Genomic DNA, 14,737 nt, shown 5'->3' with positions numbered 1-14,737 from the left:
CAGACAGACAGACAGACAGACAGACAGACAGACAGCGTAATTACCTTGGTCATGGATCAATCAATCAACAAATCAATCAATCAGTCGTCAAGTTCCGCCAATGTTTAGCAAAGGGGAAGCGCGCGTAGTAGTCGATGGCAGCAGATGGCAGATGGCAGATGGCAGGCTTGTCCCGTTCCGTTCTCCTTGCTTGCTATTTACGTTATTCATCTATCTGTGTATCTACTAATCTAGGCACGTACGTACGTACCTAGCTATATATCCATCGATCCGTTAGTCCACCCATCTGTTAGTCCATCGGTCCGTCAAGCCGTTGTCATCTAGTCTCGTCTCGTCTCGTCTCGTCTCGTCTCGTCATCGTCCGTCATCCGTCGTTGAATTGCACGCTCTCGCTCGCTGTACAAACATGCCATGCCATGCCATAACCCACCCACCCACCCATCCACCATACCTATATGCAAACCTCTCCTACCCCCCCCCCCCCCCCCCCCCCCCCCCCCCCCCCCCCTTCTCTCCAACGCCGACGCCTCACTCACGCCTCAACAACCTTGACCCTCGCCCTCATCTCCTCCCCCAGCACGCTCTCGTCCGCGATGCCAAGCTGCACGGCATCGCCCCAAAAGAACAGCGCGCGCTCCTGCGCATAGCCGAGATAGTCAAACGCATCTTCATCGTCGTTCGCCGCGCCCGCAGCCGAAGGACGACGACCATCCTCACCACCATCGCTGCCGTCGTCATTTTGTGTCGACGAGTGGTGGTGGTGGTGGTGGTGGTTCATGTAGTCCTCCCCTTCCCTTTCTGCCCCGTCTCCTTTGCCTTCGTCGTCGTGGTCTTGTTGATGATGTTGGCCGTGGCCGTGGCCGTTCGTCTTGTTGGACGCCGACGCGTTGAAATCTGGCAGTCCCGGGACCGTCGCCTGCACGATGCCCCACGCGACCCACTGCGCCGAGTTGGCCATGCGCCAGAGACGCGTTTCGGCGAGGAGGTGTTCGACGGCGTCGTTGACGGCGCGCTCTTCGCGCTCTTCTGCTTCGCGTAGCTGTTGCGGCGGCGCGCGCGAGTCGAGCATGAAGGATGTGATGCTGGACGTGCTGGTTGTGTGGGTGGGGTGAGAAGGGCGGGCGGGCGAGTGCGGTTGTAGGAGGGGGGAGATGTGGGGTTGGGAAGTGTTGGAGGAGGATTGGAGAGATGGGGACAGCCGGTGCGTCACGTAGCTGCGGATGAAGCGCGTCTGCTCGGCGAGAGATGGGTAGGCGGGTACGTTGAAGGCGTGCGAGGCGTGTGGGTCGTGGTAGTTATAGCACCATTCGGCCTGTTAAACTCCCACATCAGCCAAATCCAAACCCAACGACATCAACAAACTTACAAAGTGATTGGCAAACTCAAGCCCCGGCGTATTGGCGTTGGAATACTCAAAGTCAATGACGACGAGCTGCTTGTGCTCGTTGGCCGGCAGCAGCAGCGGCGAGTCGCCCGGCGGCACGAGGCGCAGAATATTGCCATGCTGCGTGTCGTTGTGGGCAAAGACGAGCTTCTGCTTGAGCCGCTCCGGTCCGCCATACTGCTCCTCGACCCAATGACGGTACTTTTCGACCGTCGCCCTGAAAGTCTTCCACTCGGCGCCGCACACGAAGCCGCGCCGCCTCCACGCGTTGAGTTTGCCTTCCGGCACTGCACCATCATTGGATGCAATCTGCGAATCGAGCCACTCGGTAATCTGCTCGCAGCGCGCCTCCCACTTGTCCCAGTTGCGCCAGACAAAGGGCCCGTCCTCGCGCTCTTGCGGCAGCAGGTCGATGCCCTCGTGCAGCTCGCGCATGCGCTTGGCAATCTGCATCGACGTGTCCGGGTTGCGCAGGTCCTGCGGCGTCAGCGGACGGGCGTGGAGATATTCTTCGAAGCGCCCGTTGCTGAACGTCCCCAGCAGCCGCGGTCCGATGCGCTTGCGTGCCAGTCGGCGCAGGATCTGCAATTCGGATTCGCGGTCGATGAGATGCTCGACCTGCGGGCCGTAGATACGGAGCAAGAGTTTGCTAGAAACGTCAGTCTCGCACATTTCAAACCGACAAGACACTTACATAGGTGGGTTGCGAGGGCGAACCTCCTTTTCCTCATCCGCCGTCAGAGGTAACTTCTTGGGCGGCGTGACGACGTAGACGGCATTGGTCAGGGCGCCGCTCAACCGCTCGACTTCAATCTCGCCACTCATCTCCATGGGAATCTTGCGCCACCCCTTGAGCCGCAGCGTGTGGGCCAGACGCACAATTTCGTACTTGAACGCCGCCCACGCCTGCCTCTCCTTGGCCTTGCGCGAGCCGGGCGTCAGCGTCTCGTCCACGTCTTCCTGCTCATTCTTGCCGCCCGAGTAGGCAAGCGTGCGCGAGTTGTCGAGCCACGCGTCGACGTTGGGGACCTGCACCTCGAGGTCCTCATTGTCCGACGATGCTGCCGTCGAGTGGCGTCGCAGCCGGCGGCCGATGCGGTGTCCAGCGCGCCGACCTTCATGCGTGATGATTGACAAGCTGGACTCGATGATGCTCTCCAAATTGTCGAGCGCCGTCGATCCTTCAGACGTGTCCGAGTCGCGCCTGGGCTTGGTATCGCAGGTGCCGTCGGTCTGCTCAATTTCGACGTCACGCGCCGTGGTGGTCTCAGCGGGCGCCGCTTTCGCCGTCGCGCGCTTACTCCTACGCGCAGCGCGACGGGCCTTTTCCTGCTTGACCCACGCGGCAATTTGGGAGACGAGATTGTCGTGAGCGTGGCCACGGTTGGCGCCATCTTCGGTCAATACGTTTGACAGGGCGCTCTCGGCCAGACTGGGATTGGACGAGTTGCTGCGCTCGTTCGAGGGCCGGCCTTGCAGACGCTTGCCAATCTTGACGCGGTGTTGCTGCTTGGACGGGACGCGCTCGAGGGCAAAGGCGTCGTCGTCGTCCAGGTCCTTGTGGCGGCCTTCCATGAGCGGCGAGATGCTCTCGGGCTCGGCAATGGTCACAACTGCAGACTTGTTAATACAGGTCATTTTGTGAAAGAGAAAAAAAAAAAAGTCCAAAAGAGGCACGGTGGCTGGCTGGCGGTGTATGTCCCGGTGTACCAGTGGAGAAGGAGGTGACGAGCGAGCAGCAGCAGCGAGGAAAGATATGTAAGCCAGGCACAGGCGGCGGCGCAAGAGGGTGTCACAGATGGCCAAAGAATTTCACTTTGCATTTCGCAGTCGCCAGCGTTGTTGGGCTGATAAGAGCATGGCGATAACCAAAACTCGTCGAGGCTCTGCGGCAATGGGCGCAAGGGGATTGATTGGTCATTTCTGATGTTTTTCTGGATCCTCAGTCGTTGCATCTAACGGGCCGCTGAAACTGGTCGTGGACGGATGGTTCGATCAGGAAGGACCTCACGTGGTGCAGAATACGTGGGTGGGTGCGGTGCGTGCTTCGTCTGGCCGGGCGCGTGGAATGGATGGATGGATGGATGGATGGATGGATGGGTGGGTAGTGAAGTGGACTGTGTGGCTTGAGGGCAGGTATGACGCAAACAAGATGCAGGAACGGCGCCAAAGCAGAGGCAAAAGAAAGCAAGACAAAAAAGAAAAAAGGAAAAAAAAAACTAAAAAAAAACTCACATTTGGAGGCGGCCGTTCGGGGACTGAAGCGACTGACGAGTTGTTCGTTGTCTGGTGGTTTGGAGAGAAGGGCAGGCTTCAAGGTTGGGCCCTGGGAGGTCTCATTGGGCTGCAGAGAATCGGGGGCCATGGTTGGTTGATTGATGGGTGGGAGATATCGACCAAGGCAAAGCAAGGCAAAGCAAGGCAAACCGGAGTGAGGGCTCGGAAACGAACGTCAATCGAAGGCCGTCGGACGGGATGCAGCAAGTCAGGTCGAGTCGGGCCCGGCGTCAAAGGGATCGGGTCGGATGGATGGATGGATGATTCAGCTGCGGCAGAGGCCGGGCGGGAGCTGGCTTAGGTTGTTGGTTGACAAGACAGCGAGTACTTGTGTGGAGAAGAGAAGAGACGATACGAAAGAAAGAAAGAAAAGAAAAAAAAAAAAAGAGAGAAATCAGGTCATGCTGCAGTCAGTGTCTCCATGTCCCGGATCTGGCACAGCACCTCAGCCACCCACTGGGCAGCAGGGCACAGCAACCAAAACTTCAGCTTGGCCGGGTCCGCCCGCCCGCGCGCCCGCGCAGCACTCACCAAGGTAGGTACAAGACAAGACAAGACAAGACATGCTCGCCACCTCCAGACTTTGGGTTCCCCTCAACAAGCAGAACATGATCGGATCCCCAGCTCGTCTCGTGGCCCATCCATGGCCCTGTGATTGGTGCGTCCGTCGGCGCGCCTTGTCCGTCCGTGCCTCTCTCAACGTTACTTTCGATGATGCTCCAGCTCCAGCTCCAGCTCCAGCTCCAGCTCCAGCTCGTCGACCTGCTGACTTGCTGCTGTCACATGCTTTTGCGAGATATCCATGTAGATGGATGTATCCACCATTCCCAACTCCAACGCCTTTTGCAACCCGGGTATCTTTAATAAATGTCCACACTTTCCATCCCTCCACCATCTTATTCCCCTCCCCCCTTCTCTAGCAAACCTGCCACAGCCTCCATCCCCCTGACCTCATCTGGCGCAACTCTCCTCCCCATGCCTTCGACGCTACCCTCGCCATTCTTGACATCAACCCCGCGTCTCTCGAGCAGCCGCCGCGTCTGATTCTCAATGTAGTCTCTGCGCTCCTGCGACAAGTCGCTGCCAGTCGCCGACGGGCCCAATCCCGCAACCTTTGGTCGCAGCGCTTCCAGCAGCGAGCGCAGCGCCGGCAACTGTGATAGCGTAAACGCAGTGTTGGTCTTGAGCGGCTCGTTTTTGCGTCCCCCTGCTGCGCCTTCAGATGCTGCCGTCAATGGCGAATTGACGCCCAGAGCCCGTGCGGCCGGCGCTGTGGCCAGGAAACCTAGCGATGCTGCTGCTGCCTGTCCCTCGCCCCTTTCCCTGCTAGCACTGCTCCTCGCACCATTATCGCCTGCCGAGGCACCGCGAGGCGGCGATGCCGTGGGTTCCCTCTTCATCGCCATCGTCGTCGGGGCGCCGAGCAACCCGCGCAACTGCGAAATAAGCGCCTCATTGCGCTTCTTTTCGACCACCAGAGCCGTCTGCAATTTCGACGTCTCGAGGACCTTTTGTCGAAGCGCCTGGACGGACTCGGGCGTCGGTTGATTCTCCGCAGCGCTGCCAGGAACCTGCACATTCTGCATCATGTCCATGATCAGCATCCTCAACCCACATCCCACAACCCACCAAAATCTAGATGTGTAAGCAAACTCACCTCATAATGCCCCAACCGCACCCACGGCACCAACCCCTCCTCAACCTTGAAAACATTCCTCAGCGCCCAAATCTCCAACTTGTCGAAATTCCTGTCCACATTCGCCTCAAGCAGCGTCTCGAGCATGTGCACGCCCTCTTCAATCTCGCGCCGCATCTCGGGATACAGCGCGCGGCCCTCGCCGTCCGTGTCGGGAATCGCGTGTTGCGCCGCCGCGCCCGCCGCGAACCCCAGGTTCTCGGGCGACGTGTTGAGCAGGCCCGATTCGACGGCGTCGACGGCGTGTTGGAGCAGCTCGTTGATCATGTTGATGATTTGGTCGATGAGCGTCTGGGACGCGTGGCCGAGGTCGCGTTAGCGATGCCGTGGTGGTTGTGGTTGTGGTTGTGGTTGTGTGTGTGGTTGTGTGTGTGGGGGCATTCAGAAGGCAGCCACGCGCTGGGACGACGCGGCGGGACGGGACGGGACGTACCAAGGGCGTGTAGCGAAAGTGCTCCGTGAGGAGCGCAGTCTCGATTTGCTTTGCGCTCGCCATCTTGCCCGTCGTGGATTGTCGTGGTGGAAGAGGATGCTAGACGTCGCGTCGCATTCAATGTTGGATCAGTGTTTACTTGCAACCGAACCCAAGCGGCGGGCAGCGGAGCGGAGGTGCTGCGGAGGTCCGCCCGCCGCTCACCGCCTACCTAGGTACGGCACGGCACCACCGGGCAGCTCGCAGATCACCGCCCCGGGATGCCCTCTGCAAACTCATGTTGCTGCTGGGCACCAAGCACCCGAGTCATCCAACAAGACCGCCCATTCAACCTTGTTGACCAAAAATCCTGTTCCGGACACTTTTGCGATCGGATCCCTCGTTCCTCTTGTCGAGGCACCGAATTAATCTCGAATTTGCAAGACTTGCTCTGTAGCCTGCCAAGAACCTCGCTACTGTCGAATCGTCTCCGCCTCATCAACATGCCAACCCTATTCACTCCTTTCTTTTTTTTTTTTTTTTTTTGGTATTCTCTCGTCATCCTTCTCTAACTTACGCTGTTTGGATCAAACTTCAATGAACCAAAAACGTCTCAATCAAAAACGCTGAATCGAATGGGCACCCTTGGTACAACTCGCTCAATGTAACCGGGCCCTTTGTCTGTCTGAATGGGGAAAAAAGGTATGCAGTGTAACTGATAAGAAAACAAGAACCCTATCCCTTCAAACTCCTACCCTCTCCTGGGTGATTGGGGGGTTCCGTGTGAATGCTCCTTTCGTAGAAAAAGTCGTCAAAAGTGGGGAGAAAAATAGCCGGTCTTCTCACACCATGGGCGTGTCATCACCGAAGACCCAAAGCCCTGTTGTGCAGCATTCCTTCGGCTGCCGCCTTTTCGGTACGAATCTTATCCTGCCTCTTGCGAATCTTGAGGGCCTCGGTGCCGTCGTCTTCGATCCTCTCACTGAACCATGCGTGGTTCAATGCCTCCTTGGCCGTGATGCGTTTTGAGGGATCGTAGACGAAGATCTTCTTGAGAAGATCGAGAAACTGAATGTTGAACGGAGTGGAGGGAGGAATCGTTTCCTGAGCGAGTTAGAAACTGTTCGGACGATTTTATCAATTGCAACATACATGAAGCTTCTTCATGGCCTTGACATATCTTTTTGAACCCTTGGCAGTCTCGGAATTGGGATAGTCGAGCTTTTGTCCTTTGAAGTATCTAGAAAATGTTAGCAAGAGAAAACTGCTGGTAGAGGAACACTCACTGTGCAGCCGGGTTGCGTGATGAACCCCTGTCCTTGGCAGTGACCTGCCGGACAATATGTCTGTCGAGCTTGCCTCCGCACACAGCCTCCATCATGGCTAGGTGCTCCAAATTGTCGTGGGTTTGGAACAGTGCATCTCCAGTGAAAAACTCGACCAGAATGCACCCTATGCTCCAAATATCGCACGGGTAACTCCAGCCGAGGTTGAGGATGATTTCAGGCGCCCGATAGTGTCGTGTCGAGACAACCGACGAGTGGTACTCGTCATCAAACGTTGCAGAGCCAAAGTCAATCAGCCGGATTTCAGGGTTCAAGAGGACCTTGCGATGACGGGCCGACCTGCTGATGGTGGAGGAGGACGATGGGATGGTGCGGTTATAAGTAAAAGTCTGGTAGGCATTGTTGACGAGCAATATATTCTCCGGCTTCAAATCGGTGTGAATGAGATGCAAGTCGTGGAGGACTGAAAAGTCAGCAAAATTCAACACCCGAGTCGTTGGGCTACTCACAAGCCACACTCGTAAACAACTGCCGAGCAAAGGTCTGGATGTGCGTGCTGGGAAAGGGCACGAATTGATTCGACTTGAGAAAGTCAAACACACTCTGTCCGTACAGATCGGTGACAATGCAAATGTGGTTGCGGTAGTCGAAGCAGTCGCGCAGGTGAATGCACTTGTTCCGGTTTGCGTCATCGTTGGACTTGAGTGTGGAGAGGACGCGGAGTTCAATGCGTGATGCATCGCGATACTTTTGGACCGACCGGATGACCTTGATGGCACACTTGTTGCGCAAGCGTCTGTCGTACGCCTCGACAACTTTGCCAAACGTTCCTTGGCCAAGCAGTTTGATGATTTGATCTAAAAATATTAGTGCCCTTCTCTCGATGACACTGCGATGACTTACATCGTTCCGTCAGGTCGGCGTCGGCGTGAACAATGTAGTGACCATCCTCATCGTCGACCTTTTCATTCGGACGTCCTCTCTGCAAATCGTCAGCGGTCGCAAAGACTTAAAAAATCAGGCCAACTTACGTCACCGACAGTCTTGACATAGACGTCCTTGGCCTTGATCGGGGGGTGAGGCGGAGGCACGTAGGCAGTCCAGTGTTCGCGCTCCTGGTCGGTTTCTCTCCGCTTGGCCTCCTTTGCCTCGTCTTGTGCCGTCCTGCGGGTTGTTCGCTTACGCTTCTGCCCTACGACTCCGTCGTCGAGTTTGTTGCCATGAGCGGCGTTGCCGACGGATGACCCGAGCGAGGTCGAGGCGGTCGTGTGAATGGCCGAGGCAGTCCTATCGGTCGACACGGTGTGATTGGAGGGAGTATCGTAATATGGAGTCTGAGTGGTCGAATACGAAGTTTGCTGTTGGTAGACTGGGTCGTAGGCCGTCGAGGCAGCCGTCTTGCGTTTCTTGTCGGCATGGCGAGCGGAGTTGTCTGCGGCAGCGGATCTCGCGGGCTGTGGCTCTGGAGTGTCATCAATGACGATGACCTCCTTTGGGATGCCGTTTTTGTAAAATTCCTCCCAATTTGGCTGATTCTCACGTCTGCGGGAGGGCATGTCGGAGGTTCGACTTGTGTCGGCCAAGTATTGGTGCGAGTAGTCGGGTTGTGGTTGCGGCTGCTGCTGCTGCTGGGGCGCGGGCTGACGCGCGTTGACGGTTGCGGTCCGGCGCAAGTCTGAGCCGGAATAGGCGTTGTTGTAGTAAGCGTTGGAAGAGGGACGCGAACTGGCGTTTACATGCTGCGACACGGACGGCTGCCAGGCCTGATGGTAGGGATAGGTTTGGTGAGGCGGGAGGGTAGCGGTCGCGGTCGAAGGGGTGGACATGGCTGGGCCGGCCGGCACTGGAACCGACGTGGGAGTGTTTTGGTCGATGGCGAAATGGAGAAGAGGGCAGGCGTAGTCGATGGGAGCGGTGGTGGTCGAGGGATCGGAGCGGCGAGGCAAATTGTGGCCGGCGTGCGAGTGCAATGAGCCTGGCTAGGTACCTACTGCACGTTGTCCGTCGGTCGGACGAGCAGATGGCACCTCAGAGTGTGACGGGGAAATGGGGAAAAGGCGGGCGAGGCTGCCGGATCGAGGACGGAGAGTAGTGTAGTGTAGTGTCGAGAGGGGGCCAAGAGCAAGAGGCAGACGAGATCAGGACATGTTTGACCTGTCGAGTTGGTTGAAGAAGTAGGAGTGGTGGTGAGAATGAGCAGAGTAGAGTAGAGCAGAGCAGAGCAGGCGTCTGTCGGGTTAGGGCGAATTGGGCTCTAGTTCCTTGACAGTCTTGGTCGGTGGTGATTTGCACGGACAAATCCAATGCGAGGGCAGAACAGCCGGGCACAGGCACAGGCACAGTGAGGGAAGCTCATCAGTGCGTTGCTTTGGTAATTCGCCCGTCTCTGGGTCTACACTACACAGTCACCTGGGTGGCGCGCCGTGCGAAACGCTCTGGGGAGAAAACAGAACAAGCTCAACACAGCCTTCGTGGATTGATGCGTGAAGGTTCTATTCTTCTTCTCTTTTTTCTTTTCCCCCCCCCTGCTCCTACAGTACGCGACATTTCCAATCTTTGCCTTGGGCGTGCAGTCCATTCATCAACCAACGTCATGTCACAAGAGCCCTCCCTTCTGAAACCCTCCCGCCTCGCAACGCAACACATGAAAAGGCCACCAGGACGACTTCTTGATCATTTCTAAATTTACATGTACTTACGCGTGGTACATGATGTTGCATCAGCCGTGGCAAACGCCGATAAAAAGTCAGCGTCCCCTCTTTCGCTTCGCATGTCCAAAGCCATCGACGTCTGCTTGAGTGACGACTTTTGCCGGAACCAGCACAGCCAGCACGTTCCCCCCTCCATCATCTTGACCCCCCCCCCCCGGTCGGTCCCCGTCTTGCTCCGTCCTCGAGCTGCTGCTGGTGCTGCTGCTACTGCTGCTGCTGCTGGTGCTTCAACATGCTGCGTAACGACCAATGACCCTCTCGCTTGTCCACAGGGACGATCCATTCCTTGTCCCCGAGAAACCAAGAAGGCACTCCCGCTTGGCACCGACTCGACGGCGAAATAATCACGATTACTACTGATGGGGGCCGTCACCAAGTCAGTCGGTCAGTCTTGGAAGCTTTGTCCGGTTCATTGCCATCATTTGAGCAAGGACCCTCCTATCCGCCCCTTTGGTACCGACATCGCAGCCAGCCATCAATCCTCATCATCGCCACGTCTTGTCTCATCACGAAGACCCCAAATTTCGGCCCCGGCCTATGCATTGCCGATTGCTTTTTCTACTTCCCCTTCTCCCTCTCCGCCACTATTTAGCTGTCGATCGGCGCCCGCTCCAGCTGAATAGCTAAATGTGCTGTTTGCCAGTCAGTCTTTCGCTAGACGGCTGACCACAGCTGCCCGCCTGCTCCCCTCTCGCCTCGCCTCGCCTCGCCTCGCCGTGTCGCAAATCATCCTGACATCTTGCCATGGTCCAGATTTTGCCCACGCATCTGTCGACGGAATGCATTCCTGCGAATTTCTCTACCCCACACGAACGCACACACGCCCGTTCTTCGACTCATTTTCGGTTGTCGTCAGGGACAGCAGAGACGCGCGCAAGGGGGGTAGTGCCGCGGAACCACGTCCTGAGTGTCTGCCTGCCTGCCTGCCTGGCCACCAACCTGGACCCCGCGCTCCTCGTGACGACGCACAGTGTCATCTGCTGCCACTGCCACGGGCTATTTATTTCCATCAGCACTTCTGGCGTTGATAGGGACAATTGATCGCGCTCGCTCAGGGCAGCCTCTATGTAGAATGTCTCAAAAGGCAGGAGAAGTAGCTTCACGACGTAGGCAGATTAAGCCACTTCAGGTAGGGACTAAAGGTTACCTTCACGTTATCCATCTCAACACAACACAAGCATCTGAATTCCTGCTCGTCAATAAACCAGCACAAATCACCTCACCTAAACCCCACCAAAAGCCTCTCCACATTTCCCTCAGCCTTGCCTGCTTGCGGCCGCCCCCCCCCCCCCCCCCCCCCCCCCCCCCCGGTCCCCTTTCGCTCTCTGACGTCATCAACTGAGCTGAACTTCCTGCTTCTCCGCCGTCTGCGACAATCGCAAACAACCGGAAAAGGCACCAAAGAAAGAGCAAAAGCACGAATAAACAGCTGGTACCATTTTTCAAACGAGAGTAGGATAGCTGGAGCAGCTCGAGTCGACTGTTTTCACGCCTGCCTGCATGCCTTAAGCCTCCTCTCGCGCCATCCACATCCCACACAGCACCTTCACGATGCCAACATCAAAAACTGTCAAAAGGATCACATCCCATCGACATGCATACAAACATAGATCAGCGCTTTAACATTTCAACGGACAGAGAAGCACCGAGTGAGCGAACAATTGCCAAAGCCTACCAGCTGCCGTGCCCGTTTCCCTTCTCCTCGCCCTGTTTCACGTCCACCGCTCTAGTCTCGATTCCGCGCTAGCTCGCCGCCTGTTTGACGCTATGCCGCATCCTCTGCCGCCAGCTAGCTAACGGAAACCACGCTAGCTACCTACAATACCTAGTACCCGCCGCCGTTTCTTTACGTTGCGTTTGCGTTGTTGCCTTGTTGCGTTCATTTCTCTTTCGCTTCTCTCCAGGCAGTCCTTCCTCTTCACTCGCTGGGCTTCAATCTTGCACGCCAAGTGGGCATCGTCGGCATCACAGATTGGCGAAGACGGCATTCACGACGTTCACCGTGCGCCGCGCGATTTCCTCCACGTCGGTGGCCGTTACCGTGTATGGCGGCGCGAGCAGCACGTGGTCGCCGTGTGTGCCGTCGGCGGTGCCGCTGCCGGGGTAGATGGCGATGTTGTGCGGGGGTTTGAGGGCTGCGGTGTGTGGGTTAGGCGTTAGTCGAGGAGTTGCATTGCTGAAGAAAGAAGAAAGGCACATATGGATGATGAAAAGAGGGGGAAGGGTGAAGAGAGTGAGGGATTCGCGGTACCTGTTTCGTGCACCTTCGTGGCGACGGCGAGCGACGGTTCGAACGGCTGTTTCGTCGCCTTGTCGCGGACAAACTCAATCTGGGTGTGTATGCTAGTCAGCGAGATGGGAGTTGCCAAGTTTTGTGGGAACGGGGAGGTGAAACAAACGAGAAAGATAGAAAGAAAGAAAGAGAAAGCTACCGAGACGAGAGTGACTGTAGAAAGAGGAAACGAAAACAGAGAAGAAAAGAATACTAACCCCCCAAAACAAACCCCTCCCTCTGATATTCCCAACATGCGGATGCTCCTCCAACCCCTCCCTCAACCTCTTCTCCAACAACAATCCCATCTCCCTAACGTTCTTCAACAAGTCCTCCTCTTGCACGATCCGCTGCACCTCGGCCGCCGCAGCACACGCAACGGGATGCGCCTGATACGTGTGGCCGTGCGAAAAGGCGCCGGATCCTCTATCCAGCGCATCGACGACGCGGTGCCCGACGAGCAGGCCGGCAACGGGCGCGTAGCCGCCGCCCAGCCCCTTGCCAATCGTTTCCAGGTCCGGCACGACGTCCTCTTGCTCCCACGCGTGCAGGGTGCCCGTGCGGCCCATGCCGCTCATGACTTCGTCGAGGATGAGGAGCGCGCCGTGTTTGTCGCAGACGGCGCGCATGGCGGCGAAGTAGCCGGGGACCGAGGGGACGGCGCCGAGAGCCTGCGTGGTGGTGATGCTGTCAGTGGAGGGTTGTGCGTCGATGCCTCAGGGATTGTCTGAGGGTCTGAGGACTGGAGCCAGTAGACAGAATGGAATGGAGTCAAAGCAAGCAGATTCGCACTCACAGCACCAACGACCGGCTCCGCCACAAACGCACACACGGTGTTGGGCCCGACTCTTTCAAACTCGTCATCCAACTCTTTTGCCAGGCGCTGCACATACTGATCAACGCTCTCGCCCTCGCGGCGTCCACGGTACTCATTGCAAGGCTCGACGCGCGAGATATTGGGCATGAGGATAGGCTCAAAGGCCGCACGCCGGCTGACGTGCCCGCCGAGTGATAGTCCTCCGAGTGTTGTCCCGTGGTACGACCCCTTTCGCGCGATGAAGTGGACGCGTTGAGGTTGGGGTGGGGAAATCTCGAGAAAGTACTGGCGTGCCATTTTCATGGCGGCTTCCACAGCTTCAGAGCCTAGGGGGAGTTAGGTTTCGGGGCTGTATAGGTTCGAGGTCATGAAGAGAGACTGAGATGAAAGAATTGACGAGTCTTGGACTTGTTCTCTGGTGTTGCCCCCTTCTGGCCTTCAACTCTTGCACATGCCCAGACAGAAAAAAACAAGATCTCAAGAAGACGCGGAGGAAACCCGGGAGAGAACTCAATGTACCAAATTTTTTCGTAGTAAAAGAAAGCCCAGCCCACTCACCTGAACTCACAAAAACAGCCTTGCTCATCCGTCCACCAGTCCCATCAATGACCAACTTTCCCAGCTCTTCGCCCGACTGCGTCCCAAACATGAAGCTGTGGCAGTACGAAATCTGGTCCATCTGCCGCATGACGGCGTCACGCACGCGCTCGTTTCCGTGACCCAGACATGCCACCGCCGCGCCGGCCGTTGCGTCCAGCACCTGCTCGCCCGATTCCAGCGTGACGTAGATGCCGCGCGAGGCGGTGACGGTGGGAGGGGTGAAGCGCATCGAGCGCTGGAGGACGGGCGTCGACTTGGGCGCGGCGACGGTGCCGCTGGGCTTGTGCGAGGAGAACATGGTAGCGAGTTGGATCTTGCCTTGAATGGGAGAATGGTCCCGTATCGTCCTCTACGATGAGAAAACTACGAGAATCGCGGGGTTATGTTGTTGCTCGTTGATGATGAAGACGTTGAGTCACCAAGTTCCGTGGTAGCGGTAGGGACGAATTGGCGCCGCTCTAGACGCTCGACGCGATGATGCGCACGCCTTCATATGCCTCTGCCTCGCACCCACCGCTTATCGCATGTGGTGTCATGATGGCTGTCCGCGGGCTACGAGCTGCAAGTTACGTCGAGCACAGACAGGAGCAGGGTATGGCAGCGGGGACTAGACATGGATGAGGAGCGGAAGATTTGAGTCAAGGAATCGGCTCGCACCAGAGCTCATCAGGAACTCTTGAGCTCTGGACCGGATCATGGAACCAGGCAGTCTGCTTTGCTAGCCCTCGACATGTGCTTGAAGCATGCAGAACGTGGTTCATTAACTCAACCGCCGAAGTACGGATTCCCGGTACTGCATAGGTCAAGGAAGAATTGGCACGTCATGTACCATAGGCCATGAGTCGCAGCAGGAAATTTGTCCTGGTTTGACAACAAAGTTAGACGCGCTATGCAGGCAAGCCGGGGAATAAAGGACGGCTCGAGGCGGCGAGATAAGATCGCCCCGTCCCTTGAACACACATTGAACAGTCATTCTGCGTGTTGATGTCAACAAACATTGCATGTCGGGCTGGCTGAATGTTGCCGTTGCAACGCCAGCGCGGATTGTCGAGTGCGCAGAATCGAAGCATCTAGATTGACAGCGTGTCGTCAACAAAAATGAGACGTTTGGGATGAAGCTTGAGGCGCGATACAGGCGGAGGCGGAGGGCGGAGAGCGGAGGAATCCGGGGTTGAGCGGGAACGGAGTGGTTCCGCCAACGCCAAGTCCCCCAAGCGGTGAAGACGAATATCCGGCAGAATAGACCGCGGGGAACAAACACGTACTTCTCTCCAACTTTTGG

At 57.0% G+C, this 14,737-nt stretch overlaps 4 protein-coding genes across 4 annotated transcripts; all 4 read right to left on the bottom strand.

Moving 5' to 3' along the window:
* Positions 1–532: 532 nt before the first annotated feature.
* On the bottom strand, positions 533–3,022 carry IWZ02DRAFT_374039 (kinase-like domain-containing protein; the record flags this gene model as incomplete). Its single annotated transcript, XM_066764742.1, has 3 exons — positions 533–1,312; positions 1,367–2,033; positions 2,079–3,022. The coding sequence occupies 3 exons, from the start codon at positions 3,020–3,022 to the stop codon at positions 533–535; spliced, it is 2,391 nt and encodes a 796-aa protein (XP_066624333.1).
* A 1,237-nt stretch (positions 3,023–4,259) lies between these two features.
* On the bottom strand, positions 4,260–5,945 carry IWZ02DRAFT_199883 (Mis12 domain-containing protein). The gene is made up of 3 exons (XM_066762551.1): positions 5,791–5,945; positions 5,319–5,648; positions 4,260–5,241 (listed from the first exon to the last, which is right to left on the bottom strand). Exons 1-3 carry the CDS (start codon positions 5,851–5,853, stop codon positions 4,558–4,560), a joined length of 1,077 nt encoding a protein of 358 aa, XP_066624332.1. The 5' UTR covers positions 5,854–5,945; the 3' UTR covers positions 4,260–4,557.
* Positions 5,946–6,414: 469 nt separating this feature from the next.
* IWZ02DRAFT_199825 (kinase-like domain-containing protein) lies at positions 6,415–9,263 on the bottom strand. Its single transcript, XM_066762550.1, has 6 exons — positions 8,087–9,263; positions 7,959–8,037; positions 7,565–7,912; positions 7,056–7,518; positions 6,922–7,009; positions 6,415–6,873 (listed from the first exon to the last, which is right to left on the bottom strand). The coding sequence occupies exons 1-6, from the start codon at positions 8,879–8,881 to the stop codon at positions 6,631–6,633; spliced, it is 2,016 nt and encodes a 671-aa protein (XP_066624331.1). The 5' UTR covers positions 8,882–9,263; the 3' UTR covers positions 6,415–6,630.
* Positions 9,264–11,553: 2,290 nt separating this feature from the next.
* Positions 11,554–14,005, bottom strand: IWZ02DRAFT_199784 (pyridoxal phosphate-dependent transferase). Its single transcript, XM_066762549.1, has 5 exons — positions 13,414–14,005; positions 12,835–13,181; positions 12,257–12,709; positions 12,018–12,096; positions 11,554–11,901 (listed from the first exon to the last, which is right to left on the bottom strand). Exons 1-5 carry the CDS (start codon positions 13,751–13,753, stop codon positions 11,732–11,734), a joined length of 1,389 nt encoding a protein of 462 aa, XP_066624330.1. The 5' UTR covers positions 13,754–14,005; the 3' UTR covers positions 11,554–11,731.
* Between the last annotated feature and the right edge of the window lie 732 nt (positions 14,006–14,737).

This window comes from Phyllosticta citriasiana (assembly GCF_038021145.1).
Source record: "Phyllosticta citriasiana strain CBS 120426 chromosome Unknown IWZ02scaffold_4, whole genome shotgun sequence".
Classification (NCBI taxonomy): domain Eukaryota; kingdom Fungi; phylum Ascomycota; class Dothideomycetes; order Botryosphaeriales; family Phyllostictaceae; genus Phyllosticta; species Phyllosticta citriasiana.
This window is presented reverse-complemented; position numbering and strand designations above follow the sequence as displayed.

What these genes read in the sequence shown, in the direction of transcription:
- IWZ02DRAFT_199883 (XM_066762551.1), bottom strand. Translation starts at nt 5,853, where the DNA reads ATGGCGAGCGCAAAGCAAATCGAGACTGCGCTCCTCACGGAGCACTTT. An exon ending in ACTTTCGCTACACGCCCTTG is followed by an intron (nt 5,649 to 5,790) that starts GTACGTCCCGTC and finishes CACGCGTCCCAG; the next exon opens with ACGCTCATCGACCAAATCAT. An exon ending in TGCGGTTGGGGCATTATGAG is followed by an intron (nt 5,242 to 5,318) that starts GTGAGTTTGCTT and finishes GACATGATGCAG; the next exon opens with AATGTGCAGGTTCCTGGCAG.
- IWZ02DRAFT_199825 (XM_066762550.1), bottom strand. Translation starts at nt 8,881, where the DNA reads ATGTCCACCCCTTCGACCGCGACCGCTACCCTCCCGCCTCACCAAACC. An exon ending in GTTGTTTACGAGTGTGGCTT is followed by an intron (nt 7,519 to 7,564) that starts GTGAGTAGCCCA and finishes CTGACTTTTCAG; the next exon opens with TCCTCCACGACTTGCATCTC. An exon ending in AGGCCATGAAGAAGCTTCAT is followed by an intron (nt 6,874 to 6,921) that starts GTATGTTGCAAT and finishes TAACTCGCTCAG; the next exon opens with GAAACGATTCCTCCCTCCAC.
- IWZ02DRAFT_199784 (XM_066762549.1), bottom strand. Translation starts at nt 13,753, where the DNA reads ATGTTCTCCTCGCACAAGCCCAGCGGCACCGTCGCCGCGCCCAAGTCG. An exon ending in CGGAGCCGGTCGTTGGTGCT is followed by an intron (nt 12,710 to 12,834) that starts GTGAGTGCGAAT and finishes ACCACCACGCAG; the next exon opens with GCTCTCGGCGCCGTCCCCTC. An exon ending in CACGAAGGTGCACGAAACAG is followed by an intron (nt 11,902 to 12,017) that starts GTACCGCGAATC and finishes CACACACCGCAG; the next exon opens with CCCTCAAACCCCCGCACAAC.